At 39.4% G+C, this 17,428-nt stretch overlaps 1 protein-coding gene across 5 annotated transcripts in view; it reads right to left on the bottom strand.

Annotated features, from left to right (window-relative positions):
* Nucleotides 1,103–17,428, bottom strand: part of PCMTD1 (protein-L-isoaspartate (D-aspartate) O-methyltransferase domain containing 1) — a 63,955-nt gene continuing 47,629 nt past the window's right edge. For 3 of the 5 annotated variants that reach the window (XM_021089409.1, XM_021089412.1, XM_021089410.1), the window contains 3 exons: nt 9,305–9,476; nt 7,804–7,927; nt 1,103–4,183 (listed from right to left, as the gene is read on the bottom strand). In XM_021089409.1, the coding sequence (XP_020945068.1) occupies nt 3,819–4,183; nt 7,804–7,927; nt 9,305–9,476 (661 nt within the window). In that variant the 3' untranslated portion in view covers nt 1,103–3,818. The remainder of the gene's footprint in view (nt 4,184–7,803; nt 7,928–9,304; nt 9,477–17,428) is intronic. The other 2 variants (XM_021089411.1, XM_013988075.2) reach the window with 2 other exon arrangements.

The raw sequence follows: 17,428 nt of genomic DNA, 5'->3' as shown, positions 1-17,428 counted from the left end.
GGATCTGATATTACTGTCGGCTGTGGTGTAGGTCACAGACATGGCTTGAATCCCGCACTGCTGTGGCTGTAGTTATACAGGCAGGCAACTATAGCTCTGATTTGACCCCTAGCCTGGGAGCATCCATATGAAGAGGGTGCGGCCCTAAAAAGCAGAGACTACAGAGGCAGTAAAAGAAGTAAGGTGTTCAGCACTTCTATTCAGCGTGGTACTGGAGGCCCCAACCAGCATTTCCAAAGGAAAACATAAACTGTCCTTATTCAGAGGTGATCTATGCAGAGAATTTAGAAGAATCATAGACAATTTTTTTTTTTTGGTTTTTGCCTTTTCTAGGGCGGCTCCCGCTGCATATGGAGATTCCCAAGCTAGGGGTCTAATTGGAGCTACAGCCACCAGCCTACACCTAAGCCACAGCAACATGAGATCTGAGCCGAATTTGCAACCTACACCACAGCTCATGGCAACGCTGGATCCTTAACCTACTGAGCAAGGCCAGGGATCGAACCCACAACCTCATGGTTCTAGTCGGATTCGTTAACCACTGCGCCACGACAGGAACTCCAATGTTTAACTTAATATACAAAAATCAATAAAAAAGCACAATTAACTTTAATAAATATTAACAGCATTGAAAAATATCTACAAATACCAAAAGATGTTAGACAAAATTGTAGAGCTTTATTAATACATTTAATAAGAAATAAAAGTACCAAATTCATGGATTGGAAGATTCCATTATCATCAAAATTAATTTTCACACAAATTGATCTGTAAGCTCAAAGCAGGGTTAGGAGACTGGGAGGGGACACACAGGTAAGGTAATAAGGCCAGCAGTCAAGCCCAGTGGTGCATACACACATGTACTTACATGTGCACTGAATTATTCACTACACTCTCCGTGTATCTTATAAATATGCTTCATAGCCACTTGTTTTATAAAAATAAATGTTTTAAAAACTTTATGCCCCTCGGCGGTGGCAAAAGTCAAAAGGAAACGCATGTCAAAATACAGACAACTCTATACCCTAATTCAGCAGACATCCAGGGGTGCTGTGTCTGAATTTAAAAAGAAGGGAAAAAGAAAAAGCAGACCACTGGAGAATGATGCTTAATTATATGCAATTGTTTATTTAAAATAATTTTCCAAGTTTTCCCATAATTTAACAGGTTTTGCTTCATTTTATCCTCTTAGACAGCTAGAAACCAACATTGACATTTTCTGTATTTTAACTACTATGTACGCTACTTTAGTGACAGTTGTCTTTATTAAGTCTAGAACCAGCTCTAGTGACCCATAAGCAGTACAGGTATAAATGAGCTTCCTGGCAGTTCTGCTGTTGCTGACAACATCTAGGGCTCATCAGACTCTGGGTGCTATTTCAAGTGTCTCCAACCCTCTTACAGAGAAAAGCGTGCTGCACTCCCTCCCTAGGCCTACTTTCTCTCCAAAAAAAAAAAAAAAAAAAAAAAAAGACTAGATTAGGTTACTTCCACCGTGTTTTCCTGCTGTAAAATCCCATGCATATATTGCTCATCGTTTGCAATTCATTTTACTCCATCTTTGCCACCTCTCCACCTATAAAGCATAATTATCCACACACAAATATAACATGATTCATTAAAAAATAAACACCCCAAATATTCTTAGTCATTCTAATATATTCCCATTAATAGATAAAAGGGCTTTCACTTAAAATTTCATTTTTATTTCTACTTCTTTATTTTAAGTCAATAATAAAGTCACAACTATAAAATAAATGCATTTAAAAACACAAAAGATACATTTCAATGAGAAAAGATGGGCAATGATCATGAAAATCTACTGTACATTTTGCCAAGGTCAACAGAATGAAAGCTAATATGAGAGTCCATCTTTAAATATATCATTAACAAAAACCACCCTCAAGAATAGTAAAATCACCATTTAAGAAAACGTATCTGGAATCTTGCTCCAAAAACAACAAAGTGTGTGTGTGTGTGTGTGTGTGTGTGGTGGGGGTTTCTAGATAAAGATTTGTGGGCAACAGAAACTCAAGATTAACTCCCACAGTTAACATTTATTTCAAAATAAAATGAATGTCTCTAACAGATGACAACTGCATGAAACTATTTCTTCCTGGATATTAATGAGATGGATCATTCTTAACAGTACCAGCTTAGTCATCAGCCAAAGAAAACTGTGGCGATACCAAGGTCCAAGCCCAGGCCCTGGTATAAGATAAACAGCTTCCATGAAACTTGTCTCTCAACCTGTGACTAAAATATCCTCATGCACCTGGGATAATTCATGCTTAGACTATCTCAAACACCTGTTGTCAGATGTGTGCAATTACCAGAGCTGACATTTTTTTTTAACCATATATATGTTACTAATCACTGAATCTTTGTAAAGAGATAATAATCCTTCACTAAACATTGATTGGGTTTCCTCAAGCGTATTTGATCAATTATTGTTAACAGTGATGCTGGTGGTAAGAAGTGATACTTTCAAATTTTTTTCCTTTTTAAAAATATATATCCATGTAACACTATGTAGTAAATACGTTACACTGTACACTTTCTTAACAAGGAATGACTCTTCAGGCTCTAGTAGGAAGAAAAGAAATAAACTAACAATGGCATTTACTCCATTACCACTGACATTCAAATAATGAATAAAGTATGTGATATTAAGTAAAATGAAGAATCATTATAATTTTTACCACAAAAAAGAACAAAAAAAAAAATGGGAAGAGGTTAAATGAGCACAATGTAGGTCCCAAAAATTACACTATGATTCTGAATTTTCAAAGCAAAAGGCATCTATGTATAACATCTGTGAATATCTCCTATACTACAAGGATGAATTTCTAAGCAAATGCAGGCCAGCTTAAGCCCAATTTGTCAAAGATAAATAACAGATGAACTGGGAGTTCCCTTTGCTAAAGTGCAGCTGTGACCAGTCTGCTCTGGCCCTACTCACCACCTGAGCCATCAACAGTCCCACAGAGCAGACTCTTAAACCAAATACTTTATACAGTGGACTACAACAAAAACAACCCTAAATATGCTATCTTCTAAAACTTCAGGAAGGTAAGATAACCTCATCATTTTTAAATACTGGAAATGTAAAGGGTCCATACAAACTAAGAACTGTATTAAGTATATATGTTTTACTTGAATATTCACCTGATGTGCTCTTAAAATCTCCATAAGAGAAGCAGATATTTTCCCCATGTCTTTTGGCAACAGATTCAAAAGCAAGAGCAGCCATGCTGTCGAATTCCATGGAATGTGGCTTTAAAGCTAAATTATTCAGCATCTGCATTGTTATTGCACTCATTACTGCCCGGAGAGCTACAGCAACTCAGCGACAGGTCAGGGACAAAAAGGAGGGTCACTGGGTCTACAAAGCACCCTGTCCTGATTAGGTAAGAAAGTTCTCTCGGAGGAAATGCAAACAGCTGCAATTCGGATCCGATCATATATGCTCAATGATTCTTTCATTTCATATAAAATTAACCCTAACCCTCACCACCACCAATCTGGAGGAACCAGACGAGGATTTGCAGTACCCAGTCTTGACTGCTACTGCATTCCACTCCTGAAGTTGCTCTGAGTTAAAACAGCAATTCTCCCAAGATTTAAAGAAAAATATATTTTATAAAAGGGATTCTTTTAAATCACTGGATACATCATTTTTATTACTAAGACAAATGAGTTATACTTTTTTCCACTATAAATTCACTCTGGTGAAAGAATTCTCTGAACTCCTACCAAATGCTACATGTTCAAGACTAAAGGAATTATCAGTAGGCATTCTTTCTTCTTGCTCTACGCTATTTTTCCCTAAAATATGTCAAGTAAGCTTTTAGAGACTCGGGCAGGGGGAGCTTCATGATCTTCTCTCTCAGCAGGTTCTGGGGCGGCTCCTCCGGCTTCATGGCTTCACCGTGGTCTTTCTCCTCCTCCTCTTTGTCTTCTTCCATTTTCTCATCCTCCTCACTGTCTAGAGGCTGAGGAATAAGCTGATTACTCACAAAGACGTATGTGTTAATTCTCTGCTTGACTCTCTTCCTTTTCCGTTTGGGCGGAGCTCTTTGAGGAATCCCCTTGGCCTGCATCTCATCATTTATGAAATTTCTAAGTGTGCGTCGGATGTAAATACGAGCCAAGTCCTGCAGATTCCTGACAGCACAGGGGGCTAAAAGCACACAAAAACCATAGAATGAAAAACATTATATACTGTTCATTGCTTGGTGACTATTAGAAGACACAAGACATATAAAAATTACAGAAAAGGAAACAGGGGATGTGGAAAAAACCACCACAGACACAGAGGAATGCAGGGACGCGGCTGCTCTCGACCAGCTGGTGGCAGGCTATCCCTGTGGAAGGATGCACATGATGGGGTGAGTGCCCCAGGCAGAGGGGAGGCAGGGGAGCTCAGGTGGCCTTTCAAGGAGCTGCAGGAGGCCAGTGCAGAGCAGGGAGAGGCTGTATCATGGCCTGGCAGGCCTTGGCCACGCTGTTCTCAGAGGTTTTAAAAACTCAGGGTTATAGCACTCCGCCTCCTCTGTGAAGTCTGGGTGTAAAGGGATGGGACATGCAGCCATCCACATTTGGAGATGGCAGGGCAGGCGGAAAGAGGAGAACAAAAGTGGATTCTGCTCTGAAGACAGGATGGACAGGGACTGGGCGTGGGAGAGTCTTTGGCCCCGGGAGGCAGACGCTAATGCCGACTACTGACACGACAAAGAGAAATGGTGTGAGGAGAAGAAAAGATTAGTTTTGTTTGTAGGTGATCTGAAGTGGAGGCTTCAGGGGTAACAAGCAGAGGCCCTGCCTGCAGTCACCCTGCTGACATTTTATTATATGTAGTAGCTCCTCAAGGACCGAGCAAAGTGGAGTGTTTCCATAACCTGCTCAGTGCTGCAGAGGCCACAGTGACCTGAGTTGGGACCTGGAGGCAGTTATGTCAGGGCTCCAGGACTCCGGGGCAGGGCCAGGGCTGTAGACCTCGTCGGCCACGTGACCTGCAAAGACCAGGAGAGCCCGCGGGGAGGGCGGCCTGACATTGAGGTGCCTCTGCGGAAGGCCAGGTGGAGAACAGAGCCATGGAGGAGAAGCGAAGAAATAACCTTGTCTTTCAGCCATCTCTGCTCTCAACCCTCCCACACTGCTGGTGCTCTCTGCCAACACCTCCACCGTCTTCCTCCACCGGCTGCCTGCCACCCCAGGGCACGATCACAAGGGGGACCTGTCTAAAAGAACCAACTGGACCCAGAGCAGAAAAGGATTCGACCTGACTTTAGCAGCTTCTAACACCCACAAGTCCTAAAACAGCATCCAAATGGGCTCCATTTAAACATCCTCTGAATTATATAAAAACCCATAGAGGATTCTCAGCCCTACTTATTCAAAAATCCCAGGATTTTCTGTCAAGGGTTCAATGGGCCAGACAATACTAGTCCTGACTGCTATGAAATCCAAGTGTGAACTGAAGCTTTCGGTCCACAACAACAATGAAGGTGATTTCTAACACACACACACACACACACACACGGTTTCCCAAAGGTAGTCCCTATGTCGATTTTACAGGGGCCCATGAGTCACACCCACTAACTAATGATTTTTGAAAGCCATTTTTAACCTACAAAAACTGCAACTTCATACGGCTCAACATGGTACAGTTCTGAAATTTTTGAACTGTCCTTTGTGATACTGATTTATAATCAAAAATTACATTTAGCTTTCCCTTCCTGACACAGAACCCCTAAAACACATGGAATTTCCTAAGCGATAAGAGCGTAAAGGTGAAAAGGACTCTTTATTGTCCATAAAAGCTCCTTCCAACTATACCCAAGTTTAAGCTAGGAGGTGACTTGGTAAGCCCTTCGGGAAGCTGGCAGGTGTCAGGGGAACCCTCACACACCATCAGTGGTTGAGGGGGGAGGGGCACGGGGGAACAGTCTTGGGAATGACCCTGTAACCTGGAGGGTCTGAGCTAACACCGGTTAGTGTGAGTCAAATCACAGAACACCTGGTTAATTGCCCGCCAAGAACTGGAGAACTGCTCAGTGCGGAAAATACACGTCTGGATTACAAAAGGACTCAATGCAGGGTGGACAAGAGAAGTGGACTTTCTCTTTAGTTGGTGTAGTTTTTCCTTTATCCCCAGTGAAGAGCTTCCCCTTAAATTTAAGAGCATATTCTTATTTTTAGAATGTCTTATACCAAAGAAAAAGAAACATGACCTCAAGTTGATAAAAATTTGTAATGATCCTGAGGAAAAGTTATAGATGCATTTACATAACGGTTTATATGAGCGATTTCAAGCTACAAAATTCATTTGGCAAAGGATTTGCATGTTTTGGGTTTTTTTGATTTGGTTTTTTCTTTTTTGGCTGCACCCTCAGCATAAGGGAATTCCCAGGCCAGGGATCAAACCCACACAACAATGACAATGCTGGATCCTTAACCTCCTGCACCGCCAGCAAACTCCTCCATATATACTTTTTAGGTTTTTTGTGCTAATATTCTTTCATATTTTTACCTAAAATTAATGAAATAATGTTCTCTAAACAGAAACCTATTTTAACAGAAGAGCAAACTTGTTCTTACTCTCCATACATTCTATTACATTTTGACAAATAATAATTTTCAGAACTTTTGTTATTCTATGAACATTACTATACGAAGCTCTTATTTTTTAGAAACTCACACCTGCTGACTCACTTTTATACGTTGCTGTTGGTAGCTGGTGACTCTTTTTATTATGGGAACATTTAAGTACAGCTGACCCCTGAACTATGTGGCCCATTTACACACAGTTTTTCAACAATAAACCCTAGGCAGTAAGAACTACACAATCCGCAGAGGAGCAAAGGATAACAGACAGCTGTCAGTAAGAATGGGTTTTCCACTGTGCCGAGGGATGGTGCCCTAATGCCCCAATTATTCAAGGATCAGTGGTATAGACAAAAGATCAAGTATAGACACCTGACACCCGGCTTCAACACGCAGCCCAGGCTGGCCTGACTGCATCAACGCCCTGTTCCCTTTCCCATCTCCGCCCCACATTATCCTGAGCACAGTGTAAAAAGACTGGCTCACCTGTGAAGATTTCAGGATTGATGGGGTTTTTTTTTAATCTAGTCTCTTCCCCTCTTCTCCTTTTCTGCCCAATACTCTCCTACTTTACATTAGCTGTGTTCTGCAGCCTAACCAAGAAGCCTCAGCTACCCTGCAACTGAGGTCTGCTTCTGGTCTTGGAACAACCAAGCTCTTTTCAGCCTAAATAAAAGCTTTTTGTGTTTGCTATCCCTCTACGTGAAAAATGACGCCAACAAACTTACTATAATTAATAAATTCACAACTACTACAATTAATAAATTCCTTTTTTGGAGCTCCCGTTGTGGCTCAGTGGGTCAAAGACCCAACCAGTATTCATGAGGATGCGGGTTCAGTCCCTGGCCTCACTCAGTGGGTTAAGGATCCAGCATTGCCATGAGCTGTGGCGTAGGCCTGCAGCTGCAGCTCTGATTCCACCCCTAGCCTGGGAACTTTCATATGCTGGTGTGGCCCTAAAAAGAAAAATGAAAAAAGTAAAAATCCATTTTTTGTTTGACTTGCCTCTTCTTTTCATGTTTCCATAAAGGCAGCTAACAGTGTCTGTTGCAATGTAGGAGTACCAGAAAAATCAAACAAAAAAATGAATAAATCCATTGATTATCTTACTGAAAATGTGCTTAACTCTTGATAATCATATAGTCCATTAAATCTCAAGCAAGGTTCCATAACAAAGTACAGGCAGTTACTTACGGAGTCCCACAGAATCGGGTTTGCCATTATCATTCTTACTTGGCTGCACAAGTGGAGCAAATGAAACAGCAAGGATGTTTTTACTTTCCCAAGTGTTTTGTCCAGTTCGCATAATTTGTGTTAACTATTTAGAGGGGAAAAAAGAAAATAGCTTAATCCTGGAAGTGTGATCACCATACAGTTACAATTTTAAGAGAATAATTGCCAGTGACTGCCATATAATCATTTGTATTTAAACGCAACCAAACTACTTTTATTTAAATATTTACCATGGAATAGTACAAAAGGAATCACAAATTCTTGCTCTTCAAGATACTTTGATGCACGTGGAATGACTCTGCAGGTTATATTTGGGGTCTGACAGCTTCTAGGGGTATTATTTCCACCCATACCTACCACTGGCTCCCAAAATGCATGTCCCACCCACGTTTAGTTGTTGGATTAAAGTGTTATATTAGCAAAAACATGTTTTGATGACTACACCAATGAGTCAACTTTGTGATCTTCCATGGTGGTAATAAAACACAGATTCTAATTCTAATCCCAGCTTGATATTTCATAAATAAATATAACAAAGGGATAAGAAGTTTTGGTCACTCAGCAAACACCCATCATCAGTTCTTAGAAAAAAATATTAACTCAGCACATAGTTTGATGAAGTTGGATTAGTGTCTTTAATTTATATTATAAAAACCAACCCAGTATTGTATTTTACATAGTATACAGCATATAATAAATATTCAATAAAACATAAATGGGAAACCACATTTAAATGTTTAAAAATGTATCTTTAAAGGAAAACACAGTGCACGGTGATGGTGAAATCCTCTGACCTGCAAATCGCACACTGTGAAGTCAGGAGACCCTCAGATAAACCAACTCCAAAACCACCACACTAGGTCCCCATCCTCTCCAACAATCTATCTTCTACTTACAAACCTCAAGGTGCTTTAAACATCTCAGATTCAGGTTAATATGAATATAAAAGATTTTTTTTATGTACATTTATAAATTTTTGAAGTAAAAGAGCCATGTATTTTCTGAATAAATTAGTATTTCATACATTTGTTATACCTAATCATTACAAACCAAAGGCAGGCAAACAGATTAAAAAAATACTTTCAAATGAGTCTGAATTGTACTAAATGAAGATTTAGACATCTGCAATGGAGTTAAGCAGTTCAAACCAAATCCCAAACAGTTCTTCCTACATGTTCTGAGAGTTAAAACAAAAACAGGCCGGATAGAGCAGCTGGCAGATAGCCATGTTCAGGGGCCCCCTCTGGCGAGGACACTGAGGGGTGCAGCCTGGCAGGCACCAGGCCGATGCAGCCAAGCTGGGCAGAGAGACCAGGCTCTGCGATCCCTAGTGAGGGTCCTACAGTGTCCTTCTGTGTAGACAGACCTGTGGAGAGTGCGTCTTCCACTGATGGAACATTTTCCACCTTGCACTACGTGTTTTATTTCCTACGCCATTAGGTAAGAGGACAGAGGAAGCTACCTGATCTTCTATTGGCATGACCAGAATGCCTCCAACTTTTAGTAATATTTTCATGTAGTTTTCATGGTCTTTCTGAACTCCAGCTCCACAATAAATTCGATCATACTGATGACTGTCTGACGCTATCTGGAGGCAATTACCAACCACAAATGCAGGTTCGCAAAATTCAAATCTGTATGGAAAAACAAAAAAATTTAATTCATTTTAACAAAAGATTAGATCTAAAAAATTAATATAATCCAGTTCTTTGAACTAGTGAAGTTGACAAAATTAATTATAAGGGTAAAAGATCATTATGAAATCTGATTTAAATATCTTATTTATGAGGTTTAACATTGATCAAATATAGTTTTATCATTAAGATACAGTGTACAGTCTGTCAAAATATTAACCTATTTTTTTGCTACACTGAAAGGTTACTTAAGGCTTAAAAAGTGAACATAGTGAAAAGCCATCACAACACCCATCTTGTGACGCCCTGCAAAAGACATGTGACAAGGATGAGAATCATAAGGGTCAGACAGAAGCAAAAAGGCCTCACACTCCACGGCCTTTTCCAGAAGAGGCGGAGGGCCCATGGCCATGGCAAGGGCTGGCTCAATCTGTCTCTGTTTGGCGTCCTGCCGTAGTTCAGAGCAGCAAGGCTTGTCAGGAAGACACCAGTGCCCTGACCATATTACTCTTGCAACCAACCACTAAGATTAGGGAGATTTTCCTAATAAATGTTGGCAGAGCTATGTTAGAGGATTAGAACAGAGAGCAGAATGAAGGGGCTTGGGCCTTAGGATCTCCCTATGCAACAGAAGAAAGAGGATTCAGAGCAAAGGCATTTTATCCGGGCAGCCTGCTCCTGGTTACAGTGTGGGTTCATGGTCTAGACTCATGCTTTTACAAACTATCCTATTTAGAACTTTATTCCTTTAATTCTGACAGAGCTGAAAAGTCCCTACCATACATAATTAAAAGCCTGATGCACTTAAAAAAATGTGTACAGTAATCTTTTTAACTTAATTCACGGAATATCCTTAGGTTGTTGACGTTAATATGACAATATCATATAACAAAACCAGGCTATCATTTGAGGATGAAATAGCTTACATGAAAAGTTTTAGCATGCAATGAAGAATGACTGTGAGTCATAATCATTATATTTTCTAAAATGTTATCTTGTCCTTTGGTAATTAACAGACTTATTACACAATGCTTTTCCATTAAAGTTCACTAAAATACAGACACACTGTGGTCAATCACTGATATTTAAAGAAGAGTTTAGCAGAATGATGCTCTGTTGTCAACTTCCTGTTCCCCCAGGGGAGGGGGGGGGTGAGGAAGAGTGGGGACCCCTGCCCTTCCCTCCTGCTGTGACTGCCCCTCTGGGCTCACACTTTCCCGGTCTCCCCCCTAACTGCCCTGCACCCTGCTGCTCAGGATGGATCCCACCTCAGAGGGCCATGTGGGGACCTTGTTCTGCTTTTGCACTGTCCTTCCAGACTCGCTTCCTGATCTGCTTCCCACCCCATCCCACTATGCACACTGTGTTATGGCTACAGATTGAATTACTGACTAGAAGTTGCTTAGAGGAACTATCATAAACTCCGTGTTACGTGCTGTTCTTCTAACTGAAATACCGCCCCCCCCTTCAGATAAATGTTGAGCATCCCTTCAAATATCAGCTACAGATGAAAGCTTACACAACTCTTCAATAAGATTTCACTCTCCTACTTGCATAACACACAAGAATGGAAACTTACCTGTGTGATGGACAAGTTTAAATTCTATACTCAAGACTATACAACTGAAACTGTCTAAAATGTGGCCAAAATATAACTTCTTGTTTTTGTTTTTGTTTTTTTTGTCTTTTCTAGGGCTGCACCCATACAGCATACAGAGGTTCCCAGGCTAGGGGTTGAATCAGAGCTGTAGCCGCCAGCCTACGCCACAGCCACAGCAACACCTGATCTGAGCCCCGTCTGTGACCTACACCACAGCTCATAGCAACGCCTGATCCTTAACCCACTGAGCAGGCCAGGGATTAAACCTCATGGTTCCCCTATCCTAGTCGGATTCCTTAACCACTGAGCCATGACGGGAACTCCCAGATTTTAACATAATTAGATATTTGGAACACATGGTTTAATCATCCTATCAAATTCACAGTAAGCACTCTTTAAAAAGAAAAAAAGCCTACCATTTTCCATCTAAAAATCTTCATTCCTATAAAAACTCATTTTAAATAATTTAATTTTATAATAATTTAAGCCAGTCCTATAATTTTCAGAATAAATGTGCAGAGAATTTAAATTAAGAGAATTTGAATTATTGAACTTCTTTTATCGAGTCTGTTAAATCAACTTAAAATATACCTATAGTTTAAAAGCTTCCTACTCATTAAAAATACATGATAGCTTACAGAACTGTTACTAGGAAAACACCTCATAAGCAAACAACGTACAATTAAAACCATTTCTCATATTGGAGATATTTTTATATACTCTCACCCCAGCAAAACGAATTCGAAAGAATTTAGCAACAAATTCTAAAATCAAATGTGTGACACTGCTCAAGTGACCTTATACTAGTGATGAGCACAATTCACTCCAAATACTAGTTATGGAGCACCGGTTGCGTGTAAAGCCAAAGCCAACAGGAAACATGCCTACATCTAATTGCATAGACACATCAACAATCTAAGTAAAAGATTAATTTACAACTATGATAAATGCTCTGAAGGAAAGGAAAACACCTCTATAAGTAAGACTGAGGATCCAAGGAAACGGATAGGCCTGGTGAGCCAGAGAAAGGCTCCAGAGAAACGATAAGCTGATCTGAAAGGTGAGAGTCAGGACAATCAGAGCCATGATAACCAGGATGGGAGCTACGAGCTGCAGGTGGATATGAACCCTGAAAATGTGGCTGATCCAAACTGAGATGTGCTGGAAGAACAAAAATCACATGCGGTCTCAAAGATTTAGTGTAAAAATGTAAAATATCTCAGTATTTCTTTTACATGTGTGTGTATTTCAACAGCCACGTAAATTCAAACACTAAACAACTATGCTTCTACTTTAATCATCTGTAAATAGGAGCTTCAAATCCTTTAACATCATCTTCTCTTCAGAACACTCTCCTGGCTTTCCCCCTATCTCTTTGAACACTTGTGAATTTTAATTTTATCTCCATCACCTATTATAATCCTCAAAAAACAGTAAGTGGAAAACACAAGAAACAATTGTTTAGTCCACTTTCCACTTACCAATTTTGAAGGTGAATCTAAATTTAACAAATTAAATATGCTAATCACAAAAATCGCAGAACTAGAAGAGAAACTTGTCCAGAAAGTTACAGAAAAAAATGTGTGTACGGCACTCTATATCAATATAATGGTTCCTGTTTCACTAAATTGAACATTATAAATATGTACAGGTTCACATTACAAAATACATAATTCTTTCTGACAGTGCCAAAAAAAAAGAAAAAAAGCAAAACTCAAATTGTCCTCTAATTGAAAGATACTTTGGGGGGCTTTTCCCAAGGTCTTAAATAAGCCACCCTTATTCTGCAAACAGTTTCTTAATGCAGATCTGAATGAGTATTTTGCTTCCACTTAGGGAGTACTACAAAGAATTACAGTGAAAAATCAGACCTCTAAGTTTATAAATAACTTCTACTAATGCAAATGGAACATATATTTCTTTTTTTTTCCCAAGAACATTTTACTTGTAAATTGATATTTGTTATTTTGACTACAAAAATAGTAAATTTCCATTATGGAATACATAATTGTATGCATGCCAATTTTTAATTATCAACATAAGTATCGATCAAAAATTTGACAATCATGGGAACACACTGAATTTAAAATAAGCGACATTATATAACTAGCGAGTAAGAAATAATTGCATTAGAATTTGTCAGATGATGAATACATTTTTTCCCTCCTTTGAGATATAATGAGCCTGGAAACCTTTGCTTTCAACTGATATTGAGTTGTATTTACATTGAAAAATCCCCCCCCCATATTTTTTTTTTTTTTTTACAAAATAAAATACATATATTTAAACACAATTACACTCACACAGATTATTATATCATGGATCTTAAGAAACAGATTAAGTGACTCCCTCTGAAGAAGTGGAATGGAAAATATGCTGAGACAAATAGGAAATTTATTCTATACTTTATCCCATTTTGTATGGCTTTCATCTTTTTTTTTTTTTTTTTTTTTTTTTGCTATTTCTTGGGCCGCTTCCGAGGCATATAAAGATTCCCAGGCTAGGGGTCTAATCAGAGCCGTAGCCACCAGTCTACGACAGAGCCACAGCAACGTGGGATCCAAGCCTCATCTGCAACCTACACCACAGCTCACGGCAACGCCAGATCGTTAACCCACTGAGCAAGGGCAGGGATCGAACCCGCAACCTCATGGTTTCTAGTCGGATTCGTTAACCACTGCACCACGATGGGAACTCCTATGGCTTTCATCATTACTATTTAGTATTATCTATTAAATTTCAATTTTTCTTTAAAAATTAGCATTATACTAAAATTGTGTATATTATGTAACTAAAATTTATAAAGAAAGCCATATATACCATTAAATATTTTATATTGCATAATAAAAAGAATAATTTAACTGGTAAGAATAACCAAAATAATACACCCTCTGAAAATAAGTAAAATATAAAATGCATAAATTGGTTAAAAAACAGTGTAACTATACAAATATGTCCTCACAATTTGTTACATCTTAGTGATTCTTCAATAATGGCATTATACCATTCTAGGTGATGTGATAAACAAGACATTATAGACTTTACATTGTACCATGGAGAGAAATGGTTATTAATAACACAATTGTAGAACTGTATTATTTAATTTTACAGTTGCATTATCTAATTACAATTATCATAAATTCTTTGATGGAGAAGAAATCAGAATCAGATCTAAAAAGACTTCAGCACTCCAAGAATGATATCAAATGACCCCCTTCATGGTGGATTATGCACTTATTTACTATGAGATACATTTCTTCTTCAGAGACTCCTTGTTTGTGTATCAATTGTAGATTTTTGGTTTGCAGTTATTCTGAAGTTTTGATATGACTCTATATGTATACGAGATTGTTTTAAGTTGTTGTTCTCTTAATTACAAGTTCATCTCCAGTGTCCTGTGTTTGCACCCACCTCTTCTCATGATTTCTGACTTTGGTGGTATAATTGTGCATGGATGATTTCGTATCTTTACTATATATATATATACCTTTACTGGTGAGCCTTGTCATTGTAGAATTTTTGTTTCCTGTTGCCATCTTTGATTTTCTGCCTAGAGAAGTTCCCTTAGTATTTGTTGTAAGGCTGGTTTAGTGTTGCTGAAGTCTCTCAACTTTTGCTTATCTGTGAAGGTTTTGCTTTCTCCTTCAGTTCTGAATGAGAGCCTTGCTGGGTAAAGTAATCTTGGTTGGAGGTTTTTTCCTTTCATCACGTTAAGTATATCATGCCACTCCCTTCTGGCCTACAGAGTTTCAGCTGAAAAATCTGCCAATAACCTTATTGGGGTTCCCTTGTATGTTACTTGTTTCTTTTCCCTAGCTGCTTTCAAGATTTTCTCTTTGTCTTTAATTTTGGTTAGTTTGATTAATATGTGTCTCGGGGTATTCCTCCTTAGGTTTATTTTATATGGGTACTCGTTGTGCTTCCTGGATTTGAGTGAGTGGTTCCTTTCCCATGTTAGGGAAATTTTCGGCTATTATCTCTTGGAATATTTTTTCTGTTGCCTTCTCTCTCTCTTCTCCTTCTGGCACCCCTATAATACGGATGTTGGTGCGTTTAACATTGTCCCAGAGTTCTCTGAGACTCTCTTCATTTTTTCAATCTTCTTTCTCTTTCCTGTTCTGCATCCATAATTTCCACTAGTCTGTCCTCCACCTCCCTTATTTGTTCTTCTGCCTCCTATATTCTGCTGTTAGCTGCTTCTAGTGAATTTTTTATTTCAGTTATTGTATTTTGCATCTCTTCTTGTTTAAGTTTTATATCTTGTATCTCTTTGGTCAGTGTTTCCTGGAAGTTATCCATTTTTGCCTCCAGTTTATTTCCAATGTCTTGCATCATCTTCAGCATCAACAATCTAAAGTCTTTTTCCTGGATGCTGAGAATCTCCTCACTTAGCTGATTTTCTGGGGTTTTTTCTTTCTCCCTCATCTGTCTCTTCATTTTCATAGGTTTTTGGTGTGGTGACCTTTTTACAGATAATAGGATTGTAGCCTCTCTTACTTCTGATGACTGCCCCCCTTGTGGCTGAGTCTGTATGGGGGCTTGCTGTAGGCTTCCTGATGGGAGGGTCTGATGCCTGCCCCCTGGTAGGTGGAGCAAATTCTATTCCCTCTGTTGGGTGGGGCTTAGTCTCTGGATGGGATTAGAGGCAGCTGTGTGCCTGAGGGGTCTTTAGGTAACCATTTACTGAGGGGTGGGGCTGTGATCCCACCTGGATTGTTGTTTGCCCTGGGGCTTCTCAGCGGCTGGCTGACAGGTGGGGCCAGATTTTCCCAAATTGGCCACCTCCAAAAGCAGCTGCTGAATATTCCCGAGAGCTTTGCCTTCAAGGTCTCTCCCTCACAACAAGCCACATTCACCCCTGCTTTCCCAGGATGTCCTCCAAGAACTGCAGTCAGGTTTGACCCAGATTCCTATGGAGACCTTGCTCTGCCCTGGGACCAGTGCACGTGAAAGTCTGTGTGCGCCTTTTAAGAATGGGGTCTTCATTTCCCACAGTCCCGTGGAGCTCCTGCGCACAAGCCCCACTGGCCTTCAATGCCAGATGCTCCAGGGGCTCTTTCTCCCAATGCCGGATCCCCGCATGTGAGGGTTTGATGTGGGGCTCAGAACTCTCACTCCTGTAGGTGAGTCTCTGTGAACCAGTTAGTTTTCAGTCTGTAGAGCTTCCCACCTGGGAGGTATGGGGTTGTTTGTATTGCAAAATCGCCCCTCCTGCCTCTTGATGTGGCTTCTCTTTTTGTTCTGGAGTAGGGTATCTTTTTTAAGGTTTCCGGTCCATTTGGGTGGTATTGCTCAGCTTTTAGTTGTGAATTTTGTTGTTTTTAGGAGAGGAGTTGAGCTCCAGTCCTTCTATTCCACCACTTTAATCCTCCACTGGAACATACATTTCTAGCAAATGCTTATGAGAGTCTTATACTTTTGTTTAAACATACCAAATTAATTTCCTTTACCAGAATACTCAGATTTGAAAGTTTAATTGAACTTGAGACAACATTCCAAAGGACTAGACTATTTCTGGATATAAAAAGGTAGTACTTCAAAGACATAAGTATTGGGGAGAGAAGTGTAAGATTTTTTAAATATGGTTACTAAAATATCTAGAACATAGGAGAGAACTCGTATATCAAACACATTATTAAAAAAGCTGAAACACTACTGATTTTCTAGTTATAAAAATATGTCACCAGAGAATGAGTTCCACTGGGGACTGTTTATTACCCTGATAACTATGGCTTCACATTTCCACTAATGATACACGAATCCTTCATGTCAGTAAAGAAAACATGCCTGTACTTATAACACTATTTTAAAAATTAACAAACTGGGAGTTCCTGTCATGGTGCACTGGAAACGAATCCAACTAGGAACCATGAGGTTGCGAGTTTGATCCCTGGCCTCACTCAGTGGGTTAAGGATCCAGCATTGCTGTGAGCTGTGGTGTAGGTCACAGACGTGGCTCGGATCCTGCATTGCTATGGCTATGGTGTAGGTTGGCAGCTGTAACTCTGATTCGACCCCTAGCCTGGGAACCTCCATATGCTGTGGATGTGGCCCTGAAAAGACAAAAATAAAAACAAATAAATAAAAATATACAAACGGGTTATGGATTTTCTTTCCTAACAAAGAATGCAGAGATGGGCTTTAGTATTTCTGACTAGGCAAAGTTGAGAATCTTACTTAGATAATTTGTATTCTGATACTGAAATTATAGTTTATTTTTATAATAGCATAACATGTAAATAAATTCATACCAAAACTTTTCAGGCAAATGTTTATGAATGTGCTCAAGTATGTATGAAGAACTAAATGATTTGAGACATGGATGGTGGCTACCACATGATCAGGGTAAATT

Source organism: Sus scrofa, chromosome 4 (assembly GCF_000003025.6).
Source record: "Sus scrofa isolate TJ Tabasco breed Duroc chromosome 4, Sscrofa11.1, whole genome shotgun sequence".
NCBI lineage: Eukaryota > Metazoa > Chordata > Mammalia > Artiodactyla > Suidae > Sus > Sus scrofa.
Note: the sequence above shows the minus strand (reverse complement) of the source record. Positions and strands in the feature narration are given on the sequence as shown.